Source organism: Manis javanica, chromosome X (genome assembly GCF_040802235.1).
Source record: "Manis javanica isolate MJ-LG chromosome X, MJ_LKY, whole genome shotgun sequence".
In the NCBI taxonomy this organism is placed as follows: domain Eukaryota; kingdom Metazoa; phylum Chordata; class Mammalia; order Pholidota; family Manidae; genus Manis; species Manis javanica.
Genome location: NC_133174.1, coordinates 107487397 through 107513738, shown reverse-complemented (window position 1 = coordinate 107513738; position 26342 = coordinate 107487397). Strand labels below are relative to the sequence as shown.

The following is a 26342-nucleotide window of genomic DNA, read 5'->3' as shown; positions in this document are numbered from 1 at the left end:
GTCTCACTGTATGCACATGCCAGCCTAGACATCTCCCTCCTCATTCCAATGGCAAATCCAGGAAACAGTGGGGTGGACGCAGCCACAACCGCAGCATTGTCCAGATCCCTGTGGAGGCTTTTTGATGCTCATCCCCCGGCACGAGTCCTCCAGAGAGTGCTGATGCTGGAAGCTCCTCCTCATATCGTATCTTAGTTCATTTTTTGGGTAGCCAAGCTAGGCCTTGATCTTCTGCATAGAAACAAACAGACCCTTTGCCTATACTTTGACATGCCCTCTATACCACTGTATAGAACTCATTGGAGGTCAGCACACAGGAACTGCTTTTTTTTTAAATTTTTATTAAGAGAAAGGAATAATATCAGAAAAGAGTGCCTCCATAGCTGATCATCTGACACCCTTTAAGTGATCAACATTAAGGATATTTAAAGCATGCGTTAATCTTTGATTTACCAATTGTTTTATCCTATCACGGAGTAATCCCTCTTTTCTTACTTTCTTTTTTTTTTTTAAGTCTTTAATCTACACTTACATGAAGAATACTATGTTTACTATGCTCTCCCCTATATCAGGTCCCCCCTAAAAACCACCTTACGGTCACTGCCCATCAGTATAGCAAAATGTAGAATCACTACTTGTCCTCTCTGTGTTGTACAGCCCTCTCTCCCCTTTCTCCCTGCACCCCCCATGCATGCTAATCTTAATACCCCCCTTCTTCCCCCCCTTAACCCCCCTGCCCACCCATCCTCCCCCATTCCTTTCCCTTTGGAACCTGTTAGCCTATTTTTGGGTTCTGTAATTCCACTGCTGTTTTGTTCCTTCAGTTTTTCCTTTGTTCTTATACTCCTCAGATGAGTGAAATCATTTGGTATTTCTCTTTCTCTGCTTTGCTTATTTCACTGAGCATAATACTCTCCAGCTCCATCCATGTTCCTGCAAATGGTAGGCTTTTTTCTCTTCTTATGGCTGAGTAGTATTCCATTGTGTAGATGTACCACTTCTTCTTTATCCACTCATCTACCGATGGACATTTAGGTTGCTTCCAATTCTTGGCTATTGTAAATAGTGCTGCAATAAACATAGGGGTGCATCTGTCTTTCTCAAACTTGATTGCTGCGTTCTTAGGGTAAATTCCTAGGAGTGGAATTCCTGGGTCAAATGGTAGGTGTGTTTTGAGCATTTTGATGAACCTCCATACTGCTTTCCACAATGGTTGAACTAATTTACATTCCCACCAGCAGTGTAGGAGGGTTCCCCTTTCTCCACAGCCTCGCCAACATTTGTTGTTGTTTGTCTTTTGGATGGCAGCCATCCTTACTGGTGTGAGGTGATACCTCATTGTAGTTTTAATTTGCATTTCTCTGATAATTAGCGATGTGGAGCATCTTTTCATGTGTCTCTTGGCCATCTGTATTTCTTTTTTGGAGAACTGTCTGTTCAGTTCCTCTGCCCATTTTTTAATTGGGTTATTTGTTTTTTGTTTGTTGAGGCGTGTGAGCTCTTTATATAATCTGGACGTCAAGCCTTTATCGGATGTGTCATTTTCAAATATATTCTCCCATACTCTAGGGTTCCTTTTTGTTCTATTGATGGTGTCTTTCGCTGTACAGAAGCTTTTCAGCTTAATGTAGTCCCACTTGTTCATTTTTGCTGTTGTTTTCCTTGCCCAGGGAGATATGTTCAAGAAGAGGTCACTCATGTTTATGTCTAAGAGGTTTTTGCCTATGTTTTTTTTCCAAGAGTTTAATGGTTTCATGACTTACATTCAGGTCTTTGATCCATTTTGAGTTTACCTTTGTATATGGGTTTAGACAAAGGTCCAGTTTCATTCTCCTACATGTAGCTGTCCAGTTTTGCCAGCACCATCTGTTGAAGAGACTGTCATTTTGACATTGTATGTCCATGGCTCCTTTATTGAATATTAATTGGCCATATATGTTTGGGTTAATTTCTGGAGTCTCTAATCTGTTCCACTGGTCTGTGGCTCTGTTCTTGTGCCAGTACCAAATTGTCTTGATTACTATGGCTTTGTAGTAGAGCTTGAAGTTGGGGAGTGAGATTCCCCCCTACTTTATTCTTCTTTCTCAGGATTGCTTTGGCTATTCGGGGTCTTTGGTGTTTCCATATGAATTTTTGAATTATTTGTTCCAATTCATTGAAGAATGCTGCTGGTAATTTGATAGGGATTGCATCTATCTGTATATTGCTTTAGGCAGGATGGCCATTTTGATGATATTAATTCTTCCTAGCCATGAGCAGGGGATGAGTTTCCATTTGTTAGTGTCCCCTTTAATTTCTCTTAAGAGTGACTTGTAGTTTTCAGAGTATAAGTCTTCCATTTCCTTGGGTAGGTTTATTCCTAAGTATTTTTTTTTTATGCAATGGTGAATGGAATTGTTTTCCTGATTTCTCTTTCTATTGGTTCATTGTTAGTGTATAAGAAAGCTACAGATTTCTGTGTGTTAATTTTCTATCCTGCAACTTTGCTGTATTGTGATATCAGTTCTAGTAGTTTTGGAGTGGAGTCTTTAGGGTTTTTTATGTACAGTATCATATCATCTGCAACTAGGGACAGTTTAACTTCTTCTTTACCAATCTGGATTCCTTGTATTTTTTTGTTTTGTCTGATTGCCGTGGCTAGGACCTCCAGTACTATGTTAAATAACAGTGGGGAGAGTGGGCATCCCTGTCTGGTTCCCGATCTCAGTGGAAATGCTTTCAGCTTCTCGCTGTTCAGTATAATGCTGGCTGTGGGTTTATCATATATGGCCTTTATTATGTTGAGGTACTTGCCCTCTATTCCCATTTTGCTGAGAGTTTTTATCATGAATGGATGTTGAATTTTGTCAAATGCTTTCTCAGCATCTATGGAGATGATCATGTGGTTTTTGTCTTTCTTTTTGTTGATGTGGTGGATGATGTTGATGGATTTTCAAATGTTGTACCATCCTTGCATCACTGGGATGAATCCCACTTGGTCATGGTGTATGATTCTTTTGATATACTGTTGAATTCTGTTTGCTAATATTTTATTGAGTATTTTTGCATCTACATTCATCAGGGATATTGGTCTGTAATTTTCTTTTTTGGTGGGGTCTTTGCCTGGTTTTGGTATTAGGGTGATGTTGGCTTCATAGAATGAGTTTGGGAGTATTCCCTCCTCTTCTATTTTTTGGAACACTTTAAGGAGAATGGGTATTTTGTCTTCTCTGTGTGTCTGATAAAATTCCGAGGTAAATCCGTCTGGCCCTGGGGTTTTGTTCTTGGGTAGTTTTTTGATTACTGTTTCAATTCCTTTGCTCGTAATTGCTTTGTTTAACTTTTGTGTTTCTTTCTTGGTCAGTCTTGGGAGGTTGTATTTTTCTAGGAAGTTGTCCATTTCTTCTAAGTTTTCCAGCTTGTTGGCATATAGGTTTTCATAGTAGTCTTTAATAATTCTTTGTATTTCTGTGGGGTCTGTCGTGATTTTTCCATTCTCATTTCTGATTATGTTGATTTGTGTTGATTCTCTTTTTCTCTTAATCAGTTTGGCTAGAGCCTTATCTATTTTGTTTATTTTCTTAAAGAACCAGCTCTTGGTTTCATTGATTTTTGCTATTGTTTTATTCTTCTCAATTTTGTTTATTTCTTCTCTGTTCTTTATTATGTCCCTCTTTCTTCTGACTTTAGGCCTCATTTGTTCTTCTTTTTCCAGTTTCGATAGTTGTGATGTTAGACTATTCATTTGGGATTGTTCTTCCTTCTTCAGGTGTGCCTGGATCGCTATATACATTCCTCTTAAGACTGCTTTTGCTGCGTCCCACAGAAGTTGGGGCTTTGTGTTGTTGTTGTCATTTGTTTCTCTGTATTCCTTGATCTCTATTTTGATTTGTTCATTGACCCATTGATTATTTAGAAGCATGTTGTTAAGCCTCCATGTGTTTGTGAGCCTTTTTGTTTTCTTTGTTGAATTTATTTCTACTTTTATACCTTTGTGGTCTGAAAAATTGGTTGGTAGAATTTCAATATTTTGGAATTTACTGAGGCTCTTTTTGTGAGCTAGTATGTGGTCTATTCTGGAGAATGTTTCATGTGCACTTGAGAAGAATGTATATCCTGTTGCTTTTGGATGTAGAGTTCTATAGATGTCTGTTAGGTCCATCTGTTCTAGTGTGTTTTTCAATGCCTGTGTGTCCTTACTTATTTTCTGCCAGGTGGATCTATCCTTCGGGGTGAGTGGTGTGTTGAAGTCTCCTAAGATGAATGCATTCCAGTGTATTTCCCTCTTTAGTTCTGTTAGGATTTGTTTCACAAATGCTGGTGCTCCTGTGTTGGGTGCATATATATTTAGAATGGTTATATCCTCTTGTTGGACTGAGCCCTTTATCATTATGTAGTGTCCTTCTTTATCTCTTGTCACTTTCTTTGTTTTGAAGTCTATTTTGTCTGATATTAGTACTGCAACCCCTGCTTTCTTCTCACTGTTGTTTGCCTGAAATATGTTTTTCCATCCTTTGACTTTTAGTCTGTGCTTGTCTTTGGGTTTGAGGTGGTGAGTTTCTTGTAAGCAGCATATAGATGGGTCTTGGTTTTTTATCCATTCTATTACTCTGTGTCTTTTGATTGGTGCATTCAGTCCATTTACATTTAGGGTGACTATTGAGAGATATGTACTTATTGCCATTGCAGCCTTTAGAGTCGTGGTTACCAAAGGTTCAAGGTTACCTTCTTTAGTATCTTACTGCCTAACTTAGCTCACTTATTGAGCTGTTATATACACTGTCTGGAGATTCTTTTCTTCTCTCCCTTCTTATTCCTCCTCCTCCATTCTTCATATGTTGTATGTTTTGTTCTGTGCTCTTTTTAGGAGTGCTTCCATCTAGAGCAGTCCCTGTAAGATGCCTTGTAGAGGTGGTTTGTGGGAAGCAAATTCCCTTAGCTTTTGCATGTCATGGAATTGTTTAATCCCGCCATCATATTTAAATGATAGTCGTGCTGGATACAGTATCCTTGGTTCAAGGCCCTTCTGTTTCATTGCATTAAATATATCATGCCATTCTCTTCTGGCCTGTAGGGTTTCTGTCGAGAAGTCTGATGTTAGCCTGATGGGTTTTCCTTTATAGGTGACCTTTTTCTCTCTAGCTGCCTTTAAAACTCTTTCCTTGTCCTTGATCCTTGCCATTTTAATTATTATGTGTCTTGGTGTTGTCCTCCTTGGATCCTTTCTGTTGCGAGTTCTGTGTATTTCCGTGGTCTGTTCGATTATTTCCTCCCCCAGTTTGGGGAAGTTTTCAGCAATTATTTCTTCAAAGAGACTTTCTATCCCTTTTCCTCTTTCTTCTTCTTCTGGTACCTCTATAATATGAATATTATTCCTTTTGGATTGGTCACATAGTTCTCTTAGTGTTGTTTCATTCCTTGAGATCCTTTTATCTCTCTCTATGTCAGCTATATGTTCCTGTTCTCTGTTTTCTATTCTTTCAATGGCCTCTTGCATCTCATCCATTCTGCTTATAAATCCTTCCAGGGATTGTTTCACTTCTGTGATCTCCTTCCTGACATCTGTGATCTCCCTCTGGACTTCATCCCACTGCCCTTGCATTTTTCTCTGCATCTCATCCCATCGCTCTTGCATTTTTCTCTGCATCTCTGTCAGCATGTTCATGATTTTTATTTTGAATTCTTTTTCAGGAGGACTGGTTAGGTCTGTCTCCTTCTCAGGTGTTGTCTCTGTGACCTTTGTCTGCCTGTAGTTTTGCCTTTTCATGGTGATAGAGACAGTTTGCAGAGCTGGTATGAGTGACAGCTGGAAGAGCTTTCCTTCTTGTTGGTTTGTGTCCTTCCTCTTCTGGGAGAATAGCGACCTCTAGTGGCTTATGCTTGGCAGCTGTGCACAGACAGGGCTTCTGCTACCTGCCCAGTTGCTATGGAGTTTATCTCCGCTGTGCCTTTGGGCGTGGCCCGGCTGGGGCTGCTCCTCCAAAATGGTGGAGCCCCGTTGGAGGGGGAGCGGCCAGGAGGTTATTTATCTCTGTAATGGGCCTCTGTGCTCCCTGTTGCCCAGGGGGTTAGAGTGCCGAGAGATCCTCAGATTCCCTGCCTCTGGGCTAAGTGTCCTGTCCTGCCCCTTTAAGACTTCCAAAAAGCACTCTCCAAACCAAAACAACAACAGCATCAACGAAAGAGGAAAAAAAAAAAAAAAAAGGAAAAAATGCGCGATTTTCTTTGTCCTCAGGTGCCAGTCTCAGGCACTCGCTCACCGTCTTGCTGCCTTGTTTACGTAGTATTGGGGTCCCTGTCCCTTTAAGGCTTCCAAAAAGCACTCGCCAAAAAAAAAAAAAAAAGTAAAGGGAGAAATGCGTGATATTGTTTGTCCTCAGGTGCCGTTCTCAGGCACCCGCTCACCGGTCTTGCTGCCCTGTTTCCCTAATATTGGGGTTACTGTCCCCTTAAGGCTTCCAAAAAGCACTCGCCAAAAAAAAAGGGAAAAACGCGCGATTTTCTTTGTCCTCAGGTGCCGGTCTTAGGCACCCGCTCACCGGTCTTGCTGCCCTGTTTCCCTAGTATTGGGGTCCCTGTTCCTTTAAGGCTTCCAAAAAGCACTCGCCAAAAAAAAAGGGAAAAATGCGCAATTTTCTTTGTCCTCAGGCACCGGTCTCAGGCACCCGCTCACCGGTCCCGCTGCCCCACCTCCCCAGTATTGGGGTCACTGTCCCTTTAAGGCTTCCAAAAAGCACTTGCCAAGAAAAAAGGGAAAAAACACGCGATATTCTTTGTCCTCAGGCGCCGGTCTCAGGCACCCGCTCACCGGTCTTACTGCCCTGTTTCCCTGCTATTGGGGTCCCTGTCCCTTTAAGGCTTCCAAAAAGCACTCGCCAAAAGAGAAAAAAAAAAACCGCTCCGGTTTCTTTCCACCCGCCGGGAGCCGGGGGGAGGGGCGCTCGGGTCCCGCCGGGCCGGGGCTTGTATCTTACCTCCTTCGTGAGGCGCTGGGTTCTCGCAGGTGTGGATGTGGTCTGGATGTTGTCCTGTGTCCTCTGGTCTCTATTTTAGGAAGAGTTGTCTTTATTATATTTTCATAATTCTATGTGGTTTTGAGAGGAGAGTTCCACTGCTCTACTCATGCCGCCATCCTGGCTCCACCCCATGAGTTTACTTTTATGTATGGGGTTGCACAATAATCCAGTTTCATTCTCTTGCATGTAGCCATCCAGTTTTACCAATACCAGTTGATGAATAGGCTTTCATTTCCCTATTGTATGTCCATGGCTCTTTTATCATGTATTAATTGACCATATATGCTTGGATTTATATCTGGGCTCTCTAGTCTGTTCCATTGGTCCATGGTTCTGTTCTTGTGCCAGTACCAAATTATCTTGATTACTGTGGCTTTGTAGTAGAGCTTGAAGTCAGGGAGTATAATCCCGCATGTCTTATTCTTCCTTCTCAGGATCGCTTTGGCTGTTTGGGGTATTTTGTGGTTCCATATGAATTTTAGAACTATTTGCTCTAGTTTGTTGAGGAATGCTGTTGGTATTTTGATAGGGATTGCATTGAATCTGTAGATTGCTTTAGGAAGGATGACCATTTTGACAATATTAATTCTTCCTATCCATGAGCACAGGTTGTTTCCATTTATTGGTATCTTTAATTTCTCTCATGAGTGTCTGGCAGTTTTCAGGGTATAGATCTTTCACTTCCTTCATTAGGTTTATTCCTAGGTATTTTATTCTTTTTGATGCAATTGTGAATGGAGTTGTTTTTCTGATTTCTCTTTCTGCTAGTTCATCATTAGTGTATAGGAATGCAATAGATTTCTTTGTATTAATTTTGTATCCTTCAGCTTTGCTGAATTCAGATACTAGATCTAGTAGTTTTGGAGTGGATTCCTTAGGGTTTCTATGTACAATATCATGTCATCTGCAAACAGTGACAGTTTAACTTTTTCCTTACCAATCTGGATGCCCTTTATTTCTTTGTGTTGTCTAATTGCTGTGGCAAGGTCCTCCAGAACTATGTTGAATAAAAGTGGAGAGAGTGGGCATCCTTGTCTTGTTCCCAGTCTTAGAGGAAAGGCTTTTAGCTTCTTGCTGTTAAGTATGATGTTGGCTGTGGGTTTGTAATATATGGCCTTTATTGTGTTGAAGTACTTGCCCTCTATGCCCATTTTGTTGGGAGTTTTTATCATGAATGGATGTTGAATTTTGTCGAATGCTTTTTCAGCATCCATGTAGATGATCATGTGGTTTTTGTCCTTTCTGTTGATTTGGTGGATGATGTTGATTGATTTTCGAATGTTGTACCATCCTTGCATCCCTGAGATGAATCCCACTTGATCATGGTGTATGATCCTCTTGATGTATTTTTGAATTCAGTTTGCTAATATTTTGTTGAGTATTTTTGCATCTATGTTCATCAGGGATATTGGTCTGTAATTTTCTTTTTTTGTGGTGTCTTTGCCTGCTTTTGGTATTGGGGTGATGCTGGCCTCATAGAATGAGTTTGGAAGTATTCCCTCCTCTTCTATTTTTTGGAAAACTTTAAAGAGGATAGGTATTGGGTCTTCACTAAATGTTTGATAAAATTCAGTGGTGAAGCCATCTGGTCCAGGGGTTTTGTTCTCAGGTAGTTTTTTATTTACCAATTCAATTTCGTTGCTAGTAATTGGTCTGTTCAGATTTTCTGTTTCTTCCTGGGTCAGTCTTGGAAGGTTGTATTTTTCTAGAAAGTTGTCCATTTCTTCTAGGTTATCCAGTTTGTTAGCATATAATTTTTCATAGTGTTCTCTAACAATTCTTTGTATTTCTGTGGTGTCTGTAACGAGTTTTCCTTTCTCATTTTTGATTCTGTTTATGTGTGTAGACTCTCTTTTTTTCCTGATAAGTCTGGCTAGGGGTTTATCTGTTTTGGTTATTTTCTTGAAGAAGCAGCTCCTGCTTTCATTGATTCTTTCTATTGTTTTATTCTTCTCAATTTTATTTATTTCTGCTCTAATTTTTATTATGTCCCTCCTTCTACTGACTTTGGGCCTCATTTGTTCTTCTTTTTCTGGTTTTGTTAATTGTGAGTTTAGTCTGTTCATATGGGATTGTTCTTCTTTCCTGAGGTAGGCCTGTATTGCAGTATACTTTCCTTTTAGCATGGCCTTCACTGCATCCCACAGATTTTGCATTGTTGGATTATTGTTGTCATTTGTCTCCATATATTGCTTGATCTCTGTATTTATTTGGCCATTGATCCATTGGGTATTTAGGAACATGTTCTTAAGCCTCTATGTGTTTGTGAGCTTTTTCCTTTTCTTTGTATAATTTATTTCTAGTTTCATACCTTTGTGGTCTGAGAAGCTGGTTGGTACAATTTCAATCTTTTTGAATTTACTGAGGCTCTTTTTGTGGCATAGTAGAACTTGAGAAGTGGCCATGTGCACTTGAGAAGAATGTGTATTCCGCTGCTTTAAGGTGTAGAGTTCTGTAGATGTTTGTTAGGTCTATCTATTCTAATGTGTTGCTAAATGCCTTTGTCTGCTTACTTATTTTTTGTCTCTTTGATCTGTCCTTTGGAGTGAGTGGAGTGTTGAAGTCTCCTAGAATGAATGCATTGCATTCTATTTCCCCCTTTTAATTCTGTTAGTATATATGTTTCACATATGTAGGTGCTCCTGTTTTGGGTGCATAGATATTTATAATGGTTGTATCTTCTTGTTTGATTGACCCCTTTATCTGCAGCAGCTTAGTTTTTAAAAGACTGTTTTCACCCATGAACCACAGGGGCCTACAACTAGCAAAAAGCCTTATGTATGTACTCTTTTAAGGGACAAGAACATTTTCTGTATTGAAACATTTCTTTGCATAGCCTTTGAAGGAGTAAATACATTAAATCTGAACTTGAGGGTTTGTTTTTAAAGTTGATCTTTTAGAGTTGTTTTAGGTTTACAATAAAATTGAGCGTAAGGTATTCTCTACCTGCACCAGAGTCAGACATTTCTTACAGCTGATGAACTTACCTTCACACATCATAATTGCTCAAAGTCCATAGTTTGCCTTAGGGCTCATTCTGGGTGTAAATTCTATGGTTTGGACAAATGTATAATGGCATGTATCTATCATTATAATATCATACAGAGTATTTTCATTGCCTTAAAAATCCTCTGTGGTTTGCATATGCATCCCTCCCTCTACAACTCCAGCACCCACTGATCTTTTTTTTTATACAATATTTTTTATTAAGGTATTATTGATATACACTCTTATGAAGGTTTCACATGAAAAACAATGTGGTTACTACATTCACCCATATTATTGAGTCCCCCCCATGCCTCATTGCATTCACTGTCCAGCAGTGTAGTAAGATGCCATAGAGTCACTACTTGTCTTCTCTGGCAACCACTGATCTTTTAATTGTTTCCATAATTTTGCCTTTTCCAGAATGTCATATAGTTAGACTGTACAGTATGTAGGCTTTTCAGATTGGCTTCTTTCATTTAATAATATGCATTTAAGGTTCCTCCATGTCTTTTCATGAGTTGATAGATTGTTTCTTTTTAGCACTGAATAATATTCCATTGTCTGGATGTACCACAGTTTATCCATTTGCCTACTGAAGGACATCTTGACTGCTTACAACTTTTGGCAATTATGAATAAAGCTACTATAAACATTTGCATGCAGGTTTTCATGTGCACATAAGTTTTCAACTCCTTTCAATACCAAAGAGCATGGTTGCTGATCATATGGTAAGAGTATGTTTAGTTTTATAAGAAACTGCCAAACTGGCTGTTTAAGGCTCTTCCAAAATGGCTGTACCATTTTGCATTCCCACTAGCAATTAATGAGAGTTCTTGTTGCTCTACATCCTTACCAGCATTTGGTGTCAGTGTTCTGGATTTTGGCCATTCTAATAGGTTTATGGTGATATTTTATTTCTTCAATTTGCATTTTCTTGATGACATATCATGTGGAACATTTTTTCATATGCTTATTTGCCATCTGTATATCTTACTTGCCATCTGTGTATCTTCTTCTGCCAGTTACACAGAAAAGTGTAATGAGTGGTATCTGTGAAGGTCTTTGGCTCATTTTTTAGTTGGGTTATTTTCTTATTTTTGAGTTCTAAGGGTTCTTTCTATATTTTGGATAACAGACCTTTATCAAATATGTCTTTTGCAAATATTTTCTCCCAGTCTGTGGCATATTTTCTTATTCTCTTGCTATTGTCTTTCATAGTGCAGGTTTTAATTTTAATGAAGTCCATGTTATTACTTATTTCTTTTATAGATCCTGCCTTTGGCGTTATATCTAAAAGGCATCACCATACCCAAGGTCATCTAGGTTCTCGCCTGTGTTATCTCCTAGGAGTTTTATAGTTGTGCATTTCACATTTAGGTCTGTGATCCATTGTGAGTTTAGTTTTGTGAAGAGTGTAAGGCCTGTGACTGGATTAATTTTTTTGCATGTGGATGTCCAGTTTTTCTAGCACCACTTGTTGAAGAGACTATCTTTGCCCCATTGTATTGCCTTTGGTCCTTTGTCAAAGATCAATTGACTATAATTACAGGGGTAGGTCTGAGTTTTATAAAACCATATTTGCAGCAGAATCCCTGAAGAACTGCTGTTAAAATGCTGATTCCTAGGTCCTGGAAAAAACCTTATAAGTAGAATTCTCCAGGAGTGGGTTTGAGGAATCTGCATTTTAAATGACTACAGATGATTCTGAGGTAACAGGACGAGAGTTTGGGCCTCTGTACTCTTAGTTCATTTAAAAAATCATCTTCCTTTTTTTTAAATTTTTAATTATTTATTTATTTATTTATTTTTTTGAGAGGGCATCTCTCATATTTATTGATCAAATGGTTGTTAACAACAATAAAATTCAGTATAGGGGGGTCAGTGCTCAATGTACAATCATTAATCCATCTCAAGTCTAATTCTCGTCAGTCTCCAATCTTCTGAGGCATAACGAACAAGTTCTTACATGGTGAACGAATTCTTACATAGTGAATAAATTCTTACATGGTGAACAGTACAAGGGCATTCATCACAGAAACTTTCGGTTCTGATCACGCATTATGAACTATAAACAATCAGGTGAAATATGAATATTCATTTGATTTTTGTACTTGAGTTATATGTGGATACCACATTTCTCCCTTTATTATTATTATTATTTTTATTTTTAATAAAATGCTGAAGTGGTAGGTAGATGCAAGATAAAGGTAGAAAACATAGTTTAGTGCTGTAAGAGGGCAAATGTAGATGATCAGATGATCAGGTGTGTGCCTATGGACTAAGTATTAATCCAGGCTAGACAAGGGCAGCAAGACATCCACGGATGCAGAAGATTTCTCTCAGAGCAGGGGGGGTGAGGTTCTGAGCCTCACCTCTGTTGATCCCCAAATTCTCACATGATGGCCCCCCTGCGACTGTGCCTGTCTTAGGTTGTTCCTCCCTTGAGGAATCTTACCCGTCTCTGGCTAACCAGTCCTCTTCCGGGGCCATACAGGGAAATGTAAAGTTGGTAAGTGAGAGAGAAGCCATATTGTTTGAAAAGGTTAGCGTTTTACTTCCTTGCAGATTTATGCCCTGTGGCTTCCATGCGCAGCACTTGTCTCGAGGTATCTTTACCACCTGGAGGAATTATGATACTCGGTAAATTCGATATGAGGCACGAATTCTATTTAAGGGTTGTAATTAGGAAGGAACAAGAAAAGCTACAGATGTAACATATGGAAGGAAACATGGGAGGATTGATTATTTCTTTGACATATCTTCTTGTAGAGTACCTTAAGTATGTATAGGTTTTAAACTACTAGCTAATTTGCACACACATATTAACATAATAGAAATATGGTGACATAAACAAAGCAAATCTATAATTACCATCCATCTCCAGTGAAGCCAAGAAAACCATTTAGGCACCCTAGGCATTTGTGAAAATTTGTCTATGATATGATGGATATTGTCCAACTGTACTTGAACAGTCTGAGAGAAATCAGACAAATTAAAGCAGCCCATTTCTGGGATCTGTTCACATCCCATATGTTCTTTTAACCATAGATAGTCTATAGTCGTAAGATTTTGGAGTGCTACACCTTGCACCCCTCCCACTTCCTGCTTGAGTTCCAACAGTATAGATCCGGTCAAATTCGTTGTCTCACTGTATGCACATGCCAGCCTAGACATCTCCCTCCTCAATCCTATGGCAAGTCCAGGAGATGGTGGGCTGGATGCAGCCACAACCGCAGCATCGTCCAGATCGCTGTGGAGGCTTTTTGATGATCATCCCCCGGCACAAGTCCTACAGAGAGTGCTGATGCCGGAAGCTCCTCCTCATATCGTATCTTAGTTCATTTTCTGGGTATCCAAGCTAGGCCTTGATCTTCTGCATAGAAACAAACAGACCCTTTGCCCACACTTTGACATGCCCTCTATACCACTGTGCAGAACTCATTGGAGGTCAGCACAGAGGAACTGCTTTTTTTTTTTTTTATTAAGAGAAAGGAATATTATCAGAAAAGAGTGCCTCCATAGCTGATCATCTGACACCCTTTAAGTGATCAACATTAAGGATATTTAAAGCATGCGTTAATCTTTGATTTACCAATTGTTTTATCCTATCAGGGATTAATCCCTCTTTTCTTTCTTTTTTTTTTTTTTTAATCTTTAATCTACACTTACATGAAGAATACTATGTTTACTATGCTCTCCCCTATAACAGGACCCCCTAAAAACCACCTTACGGTCACTGTCCATCAGTATAGCAAAATGTAGAATCACTACTTGTCCTCTCTGTGTTGTACAGCCCTCCCTCCCCTTTCTCCCTGCCCCCCCCATGCATGCTAATCTTAATACCCCCCTTATTATCCCTCCCTGCCCACCCATCCTCCCCAGTTCCTTTCCCTTTGGTACCCGTTAGTCCATTTTTGGGTTCTGTAATTCCGCTGCTGTTTTGTTCCTTCAGTTTTTCCTTTGTTCCTATACTCCTCAGGTGAGTGAAATCATTTGGTATTTCTCTTTCTCCGCTTGGCTTATTTCACTGAGCATAATACTCTCCAGCTCCATCCATGTTGCTGCAAATGGTTGGATTTTTCCACTTCTTATGGCTGAGTAGTATTCCATTGTGTATATGTACCACATCTTCTTTATCCATTCATCTACCAATGGACATTTAGGTTGCTTCCAATTCTTGGCTATTGTAAATAGTGCTGCGATAAACATAGGGGTGCATCTGTCTTTCTCAAACTTGATTGCTGCGTTCTTAGGGTAAATTCCTAGGAGTGGAATTCCTGGGTCAAATGGTAGGTGTGTTTTGAGCATTTTGATGAACCTCCATACTGCTTTCCACAATGGTTGAACTAATTTACATTCCCACCAGCAGTGTAGGAGGGTTCCCCTTTCTCCACAGCCTCGCCAACATTTGTTGTTGTTTGTCTTTTGGATGGCAGCCATCCTTACTGGTGTGAGGTGATACCTCATTGTAGTTTTAATTTGCATTTCTCTGATAATTAGCGATGTGGAGCATCTTTTCATGTGTCTCTTGGCCATCTGTATTTCTTTTTTGGAGAACTGTCTGTCCAGTTCCTCTGCCCATTTTTTAATTGGGTTATTTGTTTTTTGTTTGTTGAGGCGTGTGAGCTCTTTATATATTCTGGACGTCAAGCCTTTATCGGATGTGTCATTTTCAAATATATTCTCCCATACTGTAGGGTTCCTTTTTGTTCTATTGATGGTGTCTTTCGCTGTACAGAAGCTTTTCAGCTTAATGTAGTCCCACTTGCTCATTTTTGCTGTTGTTTTCCTTGCCCGGGGAGATATGTTCAAGAAGAGGTCACTCATGTTTATGTCTAGGAGGTTTTTGCCTATGTTTTTTTCCAAGAGTTTAATGGTTTCATGACTTACATTCAGGTCTTTGATCTATTTTGTGTTTACCTTTGTATATGGGGTTAGACAATGGTCCAGTTTCATTCTCCTACATGTAGCTGTCCAGTTTTGCCAGCACCATCTGTTGAACAGACTGTCATTTTGCCATTGCATGTCCTTGGCTCCTTCATCAAATATTAATTGACCATATATGTTTGGGTTAATTTCTGGGGTCGCTAATCTGTTCCACTGGTCTGTGGCTCTGTTCTTGTGCCAGTACCAAATTGTCTTGATTACTATGGCTTTGTAGTAGAGCTTGAAGTTGGGGAGTGAGATCCCCCCTACTTTATTCTTCTTTTTCAGGATTGCTTTGGCTATTCGGGGTCTTTGGTGTTTCCATATGAATTTTTGAATTATTTGTTCCAATTCATTGAAGAATGCTGCTGGTAATTTGAGAGGGATTGCATCAAATCTGTATATTGCTTTGGGCAGGATGACCATTTTGATGATATTAATTCTTCCTAGCCATGAGCATGGGATGAGTTTCCATTTATTAGTGTCCCCTTTAATTTCTCTTAAGAGTGACTTGTAGTTTTCAGAGTATAAGTCTTTCACTTCTTTGGTTAGGTTTAATCCTAGGTATTTTATTCTTTTTGATGCAATGGTGAATGGAATTGTTTTCCTGATTTCTCTTTCTATTGGTTCATTGTTAGTGTATAAGAAAGCTACAGATTTCTGTGTGTTAATTTTGTATCCTGCAACTTTGCTGTATTCCGATATCAGTTCTAGTCGTTTTGGAGTGGAGTCTTTAGGGTTTTTTATGTACAGTATCATATCATCTGCAAATAGTGACAGTTTAACTTCTTCTTTACCAATCTGGATTCCTTGTATTTTTTTGTTTTGTCTGATTGCCATGGCTAGGACCTCCAGTACTATGTTAAATAACAATGGGGAGAGTGGGCATCCCTGTCTGGTTCCCGATCTCAGAGGAAATGCTTTCAGCTTCTCACTGTTCAGTATAATGCTGGCTGTGGGTTTATCTTATATGGCCTTTATTATGTTGACGTACTTGCCCTCTATTCCCATTTTGCTGAGAGTTTTTATCATGAATGGATATTGAATTTTGTCAAATGCTTTTTCAGCATCTATGGAGATGATCATGTGGTTTTTGTCTTTCTTTTTGTTGATGTGGTGGATGATGTTGATGGATTTTCAAATGTACCATCCTTGCATCCCTGGGATGAACCCCACTTGGTCATGGTGTATGATCCTTTTGATATAGTGTTGAATTCTGTTTGCTAATATTTTATTGAGTATTTTTGCATTTACATTCTTCAGGGATATTGGTGTGTAATTTTCTTTTTTGGTGGGGTCTTTGCCTGGTTTTGGTATTAGTGTGATGTTGGACTCATAGAATGAGTTTGGGAGTATTCCCTCTTCTTCTATTTTGTGGAACACTTTAAGGAGAATGGGTATTATGTCTTCTCTGTGTGTCTGATAAAATTCCGAGGTAAATCCGTCCGGCCCCAGGGTTTTGTTCTTGGGTAGTTTTTTGATTACTGTTTCAATTTCTTTGCTCGTAATTGGTTTGTTTAACTTTTGTGTTTCTTCCTTGGTCAGTCTTGGGAGGTTGTATTTTTCTAGGAAGTTGTCCATTTCTTCTAAGTTTTCCAGCTTGTTGGCATATAGGTTTTCATAGTAATCTTTAATAATTCTTTGTATTTCTGTGGATTCTGTCGTGATTTTTCCATTCTCATTTCTGATTATGTTGATTTGTGTTGACTCTCTTTTTCTCTTAATCAGTTTGGCTAGAGCCTTATCTATTTTGTTTATTTTCTCGAAGATCCAGCTCTTGGTTTCGTTGATTTTTGCTATTGTTTTATTCTTCTCAATTTTGTTTATTTCTTCTCTGATCTTTATTATGTCCCTCCTTCTTCTGACTTTAGGCCTCATTTGTTCTTCTTTTTCCAGTTTTAATAATTGTGATGTTAGACTATTCATTTAGGATTGTTCTTCCTTCTTCAAGTGTGCCTGGATTCCTATATACTTTCCTCTTAAGACTGCTTTCGCTGCATCCCACAGAAGTTAGGGCTTAGTGTTGTTGTTGTCATTTTTTTCTATATATTCCTTGATCTCTATTTTGATTTGTTCGTTGATCCATTGATTATTTAGTAGCATGTTGTTAAGCCTCCATGTGTTTGTGAGCCTTTTTGTTTTCTTTGTAGAATTTATTTCTACTTTCATACATTTGTGGTCTGAAAAATTGGTTGGTAGAATTTCAATTTTTTGGAATTTACTGAGGCTCTTTTTGTGAGCTAGTATGTGGTCTATTCTGGAGAATGTTCCATGTGCACTTGAGAAGAATGTATATCCTGTTGCTTTTGGATGTAGAGTTCTATAGGTGTCTATTAGGTCCATCTGTTCTAGTGTGTTGTTCAGTGCCTGTGTGTCTTTACTTCTTTTCTGCCCGGTGGATCTATCCTTCGGGGTGAGTGGTGTGTTGAAGTCTCCTATAATGAATGCATTGTAGTCTATTTCCCTCTTTAGTTCTGTTAGTATTTGCTTCACATATGCTGGTGCTCCTGTATTGGGTGCATATATATTTAGAATGGTTATATCCTCTTGTTGGACTGAGCCCTTTATCATTATGTAGTATCCTTCTTTATCTCTTGTTACTTTCTTTGTTTTGAAGTCTATTTTGTCTGATATTAGTACTGCAACCCCTGCTTTCTTCTCACTGTTGTTTGCCTGAAATATGTTTTTCCATCCCTTGACTTTTAGTCTATGCTTATCTTTGGGTTTAAGGTGAGTTTCTTGTAAGCAGCATATAGATGGGTCTTGCTTTTTTATCCATTCTATTACTCTATGTCTTTTGATTGGTGCATTAAGTCCATTTACATTTAGGGTGACTATTGATAGATATGTACTTATTGCCATTTCAGACTTTAGATTCGTGGTTACCAAAGGTTCAAGGTTAACTTCTTTAGTATCTTACTGCCTAACTTAGCTCGCTTATTGAGCTGTTATATACACTGTCTGGAGATTCTTTTCTTCTCTGCCTTCTTATTCCTCCTCCTCCATTCTTCATATGTTGTGTGTTTTGTTCTGTGCTCTTTTTAGGGGTGCTCCCATCTAGAGCAGTCTCTGTAGGATGCCCTGTAGAAGTGGTTTGTGGGAAGCAAATTCCCTCAGCTTTTGCTTGTCTGGGAATTGTTTAACCCGCCATCATATTTAAATGATAGTCGTGCTGGATACAGTATCCTTGGTTCAAGGCCCTTCTGTTTCATTGCATTAAATATATCATGCCATTCTCTTCTGGCTTGTAGGGTTTCTGTCGAGAAGTCTGATGTTAGCCTGATGGGTTTTCCTTTATAGGTGACCTTTTTCTCTCTAGCTGCCTTTAAAACTCTTTCCTTGTCCTTGATCCGTGCCATTTTAATTACTATGTGTCTTGGTGTTGTCCTCCTTGGATCCTTTCTGTTGCGAGTTCTGTGTAATTCCATGGTCTGTTCGATTATTTCCTCCCCCAGTTTGGGGAAGTTTTCAGCAATTATTTCTTCAAAGAGACTTTGTATCCCTTTTCCTCTTTCTCCTTCTTCTGGTATCCCTATAATACGAATATTATTCCTTTTGGATTGGTCACATAGTTCTCTTAGTGTTGTTTCATTCCTGGAGATCCTTTTATCTCTCTCTATGTCAGCTTTTATACATTCCTGTTCTCTGGCTTCCATTCCTTCAATGGCCTCTTGCATCTTATCCATTCTGCTTATAAATTCTTCCAGGGATTGTTTCACTTCTGTGATCTCCTTCCTGACATCTGTGATCTCCTTCTGGACTTCATCCCACTGCTCTTGCATTTTTCTCTGCATGTCATCCCACTGCTCTTGCATTTTTCTCTGCATCTCATCCCATTGCTCTTTCATTTTTCTCTGCATCTCTGTCAGCATGTTCATGATTTTTATTTTGAATTCTTTTTCAGGAGGACTGGTTAGGTCTGTCTCCCTCTCAGGTGTTGTCTCTGTGATCTTTGTCCGCCTGTAGTTTTGTCTTTTCATGGCGATAGAGATTGTTTGCAGAGCTGGTACAAGTGACCGCTGGAAGAGCTTCCCTTTTTGTTGGTTTGTGGCCTTCTCCTGGGAGAATAGCGACCTCTAGTGGCTTGTGCTGCGCAGCTGTGCGCAGACAGGGCTTCTGCTTCCTGCCCAGTTGCTATGGGGTTTATCTCTGCTGTTGCTGTGGGCTTGGCCTGGCTGGGGCTGTTCCTCCAAAATGGTGGAGCCCCGTTTGGAGGGGGAGCGGCCGGGAGGCTCTTTATCTCCGTAAGGGGCCTCTGTGCTCCCTGCTGCCCAGGGGGTTAGAGTGCCCAGAGATCCCCAGATTCCCTGCCTCTGGTCTAAGTGACCTGTCCTGCCCCTTTAAGACTTCCAAAAAGCACTCTCCGAACCAAATCAACAACAGCAACAATGAGAGAGGGAACAGAAAGAAAAAAAAGGTAAAAACACGCGATTTTTTTTTTTTTGTCCTCAGGTGCCCCTCCCAGGCACCCGCTCACTGGTCCTGCTGCCCTATCTCCCTAGCACCAGGGTCCCTGCCTTTCAAGGCTTCCAAAAAGCACCCCCCCACCGGTCCCGCAGGGAAAGAACGCTCAATATTCTTTGTCCTCAGGCGCTGGTCCCAGGCACCCGCTCACCAGTCCCGCCGCCCTGCCTCCCTAGCACTGGGTTCCCTGTCCCTTTAAGGCTTCCAAAAAGCACTCGCCAAAAAGAGAGAAAAAAAGGGGAAAAACGCGCGATTTCCTCCGTCCTCAGGTGCCAGTCTCAGGCACCCACCCACCGGTCCCACAGGGTAAAATGCGGGATAGTCTTTGTCCTCAGGTGCCGGTCCCAGGCACCCGCTCACCAGTCCCGCCGCCCTGCCTTCCTAGCACCGGGGTCCCTGTCCCTTTTAGGCTTCCAAAAAGCACTCGCAAAAAAGGCGGGAAAAAAAGGGGGAAAAACGCGCGATTTCCTCTGTCCTCAAGTGCCGGTCTCAGGCAACTGCGCACCGGTCCCGCAGGGAAAAACGTGGGATATTCCTTGTCCTCAGGCGCCGGTCCCAGGCACCCGCTCACCAGTCCCGCCACCCTGCCTCCCTAGCACCGGGGTCCCTGTCCCTTTAAGGCTTCCAAAAAGCGCTTGCCAAAAAGAGAAAGAAAAAAAGGGGAAAAATTCGCGATTTCCTCCGTCCTCAGGCGCCGGTCTCAGGCACCCTCCTGCCGGTCCCGCAGGGAGAAATGCGGGATATTCTTCGTCCTCAGGCGCTGGTCCCAGGCACCTGCTCACCGGTCCCGCCACCCTGCCTCCCTAGCAGCGGGGGCCCATCCCTTTAAGGCTTCCAAAAAGCACTCGCCAAAAAAAAACCGCTCCGGTTTCTTTCCACCCGCCGTGAGCCGGGGGGAGGGGCGCTCGGGTCCCGCCGGGCCGGGGCTTGTATCTTACCCCCTTCGCAAGGCGCTGGGTTCTTGCAGGTGTGGATGTGGTCTGGATGTTGTCCTGTGTCCTGTGGTCTCTATTTTAGGAAGATTTTTCTTTGTTATATTTTCATAGCTCTATGTGTTTTTGGGAGGAGATTTCCACTGCTCTACTCACGCCGCCATCCTGGCTCCGCCACCCTGTTTGCTAATATTTTATTGAGTATTTTTGCATCTACATTCATCAGGGATATTGGTCTGTAATTTTCTTTTTTGGTGGGGTCTTTGCCTGGTTTTGGTATTAGGGTGATGTTGGCTTCATAGAATGAGGTTGGGAGTATTCCCTCCTCTTCTATTTTTTGGAACACTTTAAGGAGAATGGGTATTATGTCTTCTCTGTGTGTCTGATAAAATTCCGAGGTAAATCCGTCCGGCCCCGGGGTTTTGTTCTTGGGTAGTTTTTTGATTACTGTTTCAATTTCTTTGCTCGTAATTGGTTTGTTTAACTTTTGTGTTTCTTCCTTGGTCAGTCTTGGGAGCTTATATTATTCTAGGAAGTTGTCCATTTCTTCTAGGTTTTCCAGCTTGTTGGCATATAGGTTTTCATAGTAGTCTTTAATAATTCTTTGTATTTCTGTGGAGTCTGTCGTGATTTTTCCATTCTCATTTCTGATTATGTTGATTTGTGTTGATTCTCTTTTTCTCTTAATCAGTTGGGCTAGAGCCTTATCAATTTTGTTTATTTTCTCAAAGAACCAGCTCTTGGCTTCATTGATTTTTGCTATTGTTTTATTCTTCTCAATTTTGTTTATTTCTTCTCTGATCTTTATTATGTCCCTCCTTCTGCTGACTTTAGGCCTCATTTGTTCTTCTTTTTCCAGTTTCGATAGTTGTGATGTTAGACTATTCATTTGGGATTGTTCTTCCTTCTTCAAGTGTGCCTGCATTGCTATATACTTTCCTCTTAAGACTGCTTTCGCTGCGTTCCACAGAAGTTGGGGCTTAGTGTTGTTGTTGTCATTTGTTTCTATATATTCCTTGATCTCTATTTTGATTTGTTCATTGATCCATTGATTATTTAGCAGCATGTTGTTAAGCCTCCATGTGTTTGTGAGCCTTTTTGTTTTCTTTGTTGAATTTATTTCTACTTTTATACCTTTGTGGTCTGAAAAATTGGTTGGTAGAATTTCAGTATTTTGGAGTTTACTGAGGCTCTTTTTGTGAGCTAGTATGTGGTCTATTCTGGAGAATGTTCCATGTGCACTTGAGAAGAATGTATATCCTGTTGCTTTTGGATGTAGAGTTCTATAGATGTATATTAGGTCCATCTCTTCTAGGGTGTTTTTCAGTGCCTCTGTGTCCTTACTTATTTTCTGCCCGGTGGATCTATCCTTCGGGGTGAGTGGTGTGTTGAAGTCTCCTAAAATGAATGCATTGCAGTCTATTTCCCTCTTTAGTTCTGTTAGTATTTGCTTCACATATGCTGGTGCTCCTGTATTGGGTGCATATATATTTAGAATGGTTATATCCTCTTGTTGGACTGAGCCCTTTATCATTATGTAGTGTCCTTCTTTATCTCTTGTTACTTTGTTTTGAAGTCTATTTTGTCTGATATTAGTACTGCAACCCCTGCTTTCTTCTCACTGTTGTTTGCCTGAAATGTTTTTCCATCCCTTGACTTTTAGTCTGTGCATCTCTTTGGATTTGAGGTGACTTTCTTGTAAGCAGCATATAGATGGGTCTTGGTTTTTTATCCATTCTATTACTCTGTGTCTTTTGATTGGTGCATTAAGTCCATTTACATTTAGGGTGACTATTGAGAGATATGTACTTATTGCCATTGCAGGCTTTAGATTCGTGGTTACCAAAGGTTCAAGGTTAGCTTCTTTAGTATCTTACTGCCTAACTTAGCTCGCTTATTGAGCTGTTATATACACTGTCTGGAGATTCTTTTCTTCTCTGCCTTCTTATTCCTCCTCCTCCATTCTTCATATGTTGTGTGTTTTGTTCTGTGCTCTTTTTAGGGGTGCTCCCATTTAGAGCAGTCCCTGTAGGATGCCCTGTAGAGGTGGTTTGTGGGAAGCAAATTCCCTCAGCTTTTGCTTGTCTGGGAATTGTTTAATCCCACCATCATATTTAAATGATAGTCGTGCTGGATACAGTATCCTTGGTTCAAGGACCTTCTGTTTCATTGCATTAAGTATATCATGCCATTCTCTTCTGGCTTGTAGGGTTTCTGTCGAGAAGTCTGATGTTAGCCTGATGGGTTTTCCTTTATAGGTGACCTTTTTCTCTCTAGCTGCCTTTAAAACTCTTTCCTTGTCCTTGATCCTTGCCATTTTAATTACTATGTGTCTTGGTGTTGTCCTCCTTGGATCCTTTCTGTTGGGGGTTCTGTGTAATTCCATGGTCTGTTCGATTATTTCCTCCCTCAGTTTGGGGAAGTTTTCAGCAGTTATTTCTTCAAAGAGACTTTGTATCCCTTTTCCTCTTTCTCCTTCTTCTGGTATCCCTATAATACGAATATTATTCCTTTTGGATTGGTCACATAGTTCTCTTAGTGTTGTTTCATTCCTGGAGATCCTTTTATCTCTCTCTATGTCAGCTTTTATACGTTCCTGTTCTCTGGCTTCTATTCCTTCAATGGCCTCTTGCATCTTATCCATTCTGCTTATAAATCCTTCCAGGGTTTGTTTCACTTCTGTGATCTCCTTCCTGACATCTGTGATCTCCCTCCGGACTTCATCCCACTGCTCTTGCATTTTTCTCTGCATCTCATCCCATTGCTCTTGTATTTTTCTCTGCATCTCTGTCAGTATGTTCATGATTTTTATTTTGAATTCTTTTTCAGGAGGACTGGTTAGGTCTGTCTCCCTCTCAGGTGTTTTCTCTGTGATCTTTGTCTGCCTGTAGTTTTGTCTTTTCATGGTGATAGAGATAGTGTGCAGAGCTGGTACAAGTGACCGCTGGAAGAGCTTCCCTTCTTGTTGGTTTGTGGCCTTCCTCACCTGGGAGAATAGCGACCTCTAGTGGCTTGTGCTGGGCAGCTGTGCGCAGACAGGGCTTCTGCTTCCTGCCCAGTTGCTATGGGGTTTATCTCTGCTGTTGCTGTGGGCGTGGCCTGGCTGGGGCTGCTCCTCCAACATGGTGTAGCCCCGTTGGAGGGGGAGCTGCTGGGAGGCTATTTATCTCCGTAAGATGTCTCTGTGCTCCCTGCTGCCCAGGGGTTTAGAGTGCCCAGAGATCCCCAGATTCCCTGCCTCTGGTCTAAGTGACCTGTCCCGCCCCTTTAAGACTTCCAAAAAGCACTCCCCTTCGCAAGGCGCTGGGTTCTTGCAGGTGTGGATGTGGTCTGGATGTTGTCTTGTGTCCTGTGGTCTCTATTTTAGGAAGATTTTTCTTTGTTATATTTTCATAGCTCTATGTGTTTTTGGGAGGAGATTTCCACTGCTCTACTCACGCCCCCATCTTGGCTCCCACTCTCATCTTCCTTTTTATAGAACCTTCTTACTACTGTCATTGTGGCTGATGTAAGGCCTGACTGTGTGTCTTCTGCCAGTTACACAGAAAAGCGTAATGAGTGCTGTCTGCCTGCAGTGTTCTTGGTGCCGATGATAAGTGGGCAAAGATATGTGAAGAGGTTTTCTAAACTGAAAGTAACATACAAGCAGTATTGGTTATGGGAGGCATTTAAAGCTACACGGTAGAGTAAGACACTTAGAAAACCCTTGTGTTCTGGAACTTTATCTGGCAGTGATTGGAGGGCACAACTATTGAAGGCCAGAGAGGTCAATCTGGAGAAGACATGAAGCCTGAAATAATTAGGACATGAAACAGAGTGAGGGCAATGGGAATATCACAGGAGAGGATCCAGGAAGCTCTGCAAAGGAAAAAAAATAACAGCATCTACTGATAGGATATAGGGAAAGGCAGGGGGAAAAGGTGATTTCAAAGGTCCTAATTGAGGAGCCCAGAGAAAATGAGCTCTGACTGATGGAAGCTGGGAAGTTTAGAAGGCAGGCAGTTTGGTAGAGAAGAGGAGGCATATGTTTTGAATGTTGAATTTGAGGCAAGAGTGTAACACTCTAATGGATTGAGAAATCTGGGACTAGCTCTAAGGTGAGAGATCAGGAATTAGGAATTCTCAGCATAGAAACTGTCGAAGGGTGGAAGTGTGATAAACTGGGGGAGAATGCATGAGAGAGTAAGAAATAGGAATGGTAGAGGGCTACTGACTTGATGCAAACCCTCTGAGAAGAGGAGAAGAGAGAGGAGCAAGCCAAGTAAACAAAGCAGGTAGACGGAGTGACCAGCGGAGAGCCATGCAATTCAGCAGATGAGGTGTTCTCAAGCAGCATGAAGCTTTGCATTCCTGACCTCATAATATCTCTGATACAGAAGAGGAGAAAGAGTCAGGACTCCCATAGTTTTCATAGCCACTGAAAGTACCAATGTTCATCAAAAAGGAGCATTTATTTCTTGCTAGAGTATCAAATGGAGCCACATTATAAATAGGGTTGTTAAAAAAGCTAACTTTCCATATTGCAGATATGCTTTTCATGGACATCTTTGGTCATTTAAAAACAAAGGACACCTTGTTCTCGAATACCTTATTTAAAATAACGCAGAAGGTTGTCTAATTTTATGTTGTAGGCACAGCAGCCTCGGAAAAATTCTTCAGTGTAAAAACATCTATAAAGAAGGTCAACACATTGGTTGTTCTTTTGCTCTGACTGAAGTTAAAGATTCCAGTTTTGAAAAACACAGCGTCCAAGTAATGGTCAAGGATAATGCAGGAAAAATCAGACCATCCTTCCATATAGTGCCTTTATCTTCTCATGGTAAGTTTTAGAAGTCCTCTGTAACACTGTAAATAAAGGTGTTATGTGTTTTGAGCAATCAATACAAGTAATTAAAAATGATGATTTTGATTTTAAGATCTTTCCAACAAAAATGGACTATATGTATGAGTACTTTTCTTTGATTTAAAGAAACAAGCTTAGAAATTCTATTTATTGAGCACATATGCCACATGGTTTTTTCCTCGTTGACTTATGAGTATGCTGAGACTTCAAGCAGCCAGCTAGTTGTAGATCCAAGATCAGAAGCCAGGTTCTCTCTCTGACCCTTAAGTTTCTGTTCTCTTTTAATTACGGTACTTGAGAAGATGCTGCTGCAGAATACATATGATCAAATATAGTTCCTAAATAATCTAAGTAAAAAAAAAAGCTTAGACTGGTGGAGTAGTGAGGAGTGATATTCAAACTGTCTCACATTCTGGGTGGTACAGGCACTGCCTAGTCAGAACAGCTGGTGCTGCCAGGCGTCAGCCTATTAGAAAGTGCCCTGGACTTGAAAACAAAATATCTGCTTGAGGTCCTGGCTTCTTCATTTTGGACAAGGCATATAAACTCTCTTTAAGTGTTTCCTTATCTGTAAAATGGGGCATGTAGTCCTGCTTGACCTCAAAGGCATGTTGTAAGGTCTAAATGATGTGAGGTATATAAAAGTGTGTTGTAAATGTCTAAAGCAGACTATGAAAAGTAATATGTTTATCTATTTGTTGAAGTACCTGAACAGGGAGCTCGGATTCTGGTGAAGTGGTATCTGGAAAATTTATAGGCAAATAACCATGAATTGACAAAGGTTTCCAAGTTAGGGAGCAGAACACTATTTACCACCCCTTCAGATAGTCATGAAAGTGAATTCTAGTAGTGGACCAAAGGCAGCTTAGTTTGTACTGCTGAGTGAGGTGGTGGTAACTTACCGAGTGGGACAATCTGAACCAAAGCCCTTCTCTGTCCTTCCCTTTGCTTGGCAGGTTGTCCTCAGTGGGCCATTTAAAGTTCATTTTGCTACTGCTCTTCCTGGGTATTAGTGGTGACACAAGGGAGATCTTTCTCAGCTAGAAGATGAATGTTCCAGTTATTTTCTGTTATCCATTCTCTTCTGTTGCCTGGTCTAAAGCATAACTGACTCCTGAAAAACTAAATTGACTAGGCTAATTTTTTTCCTTTATTTTTAATTATGGTTATAATCACATAATATAAAACTTACCA

General features: G+C 40.5%; 1 protein-coding gene across 2 annotated transcripts in view; it reads left to right on the top strand.

Moving 5' to 3' along the window:
* IL13RA1 (interleukin 13 receptor subunit alpha 1) overlaps positions 1–26342 on the top strand; it is an 80468-nt gene that overhangs the window by 24569 nt on the left and 29557 nt on the right. For both annotated transcript variants that reach the window (XM_037021223.2, XM_037021222.2), the window contains exon 5: positions 24937–25124. In XM_037021223.2, coding sequence (XP_036877118.1) covers positions 24937–25124 — 188 coding nt within the window. The remainder of the gene's footprint in view (positions 1–24936; positions 25125–26342) is intronic.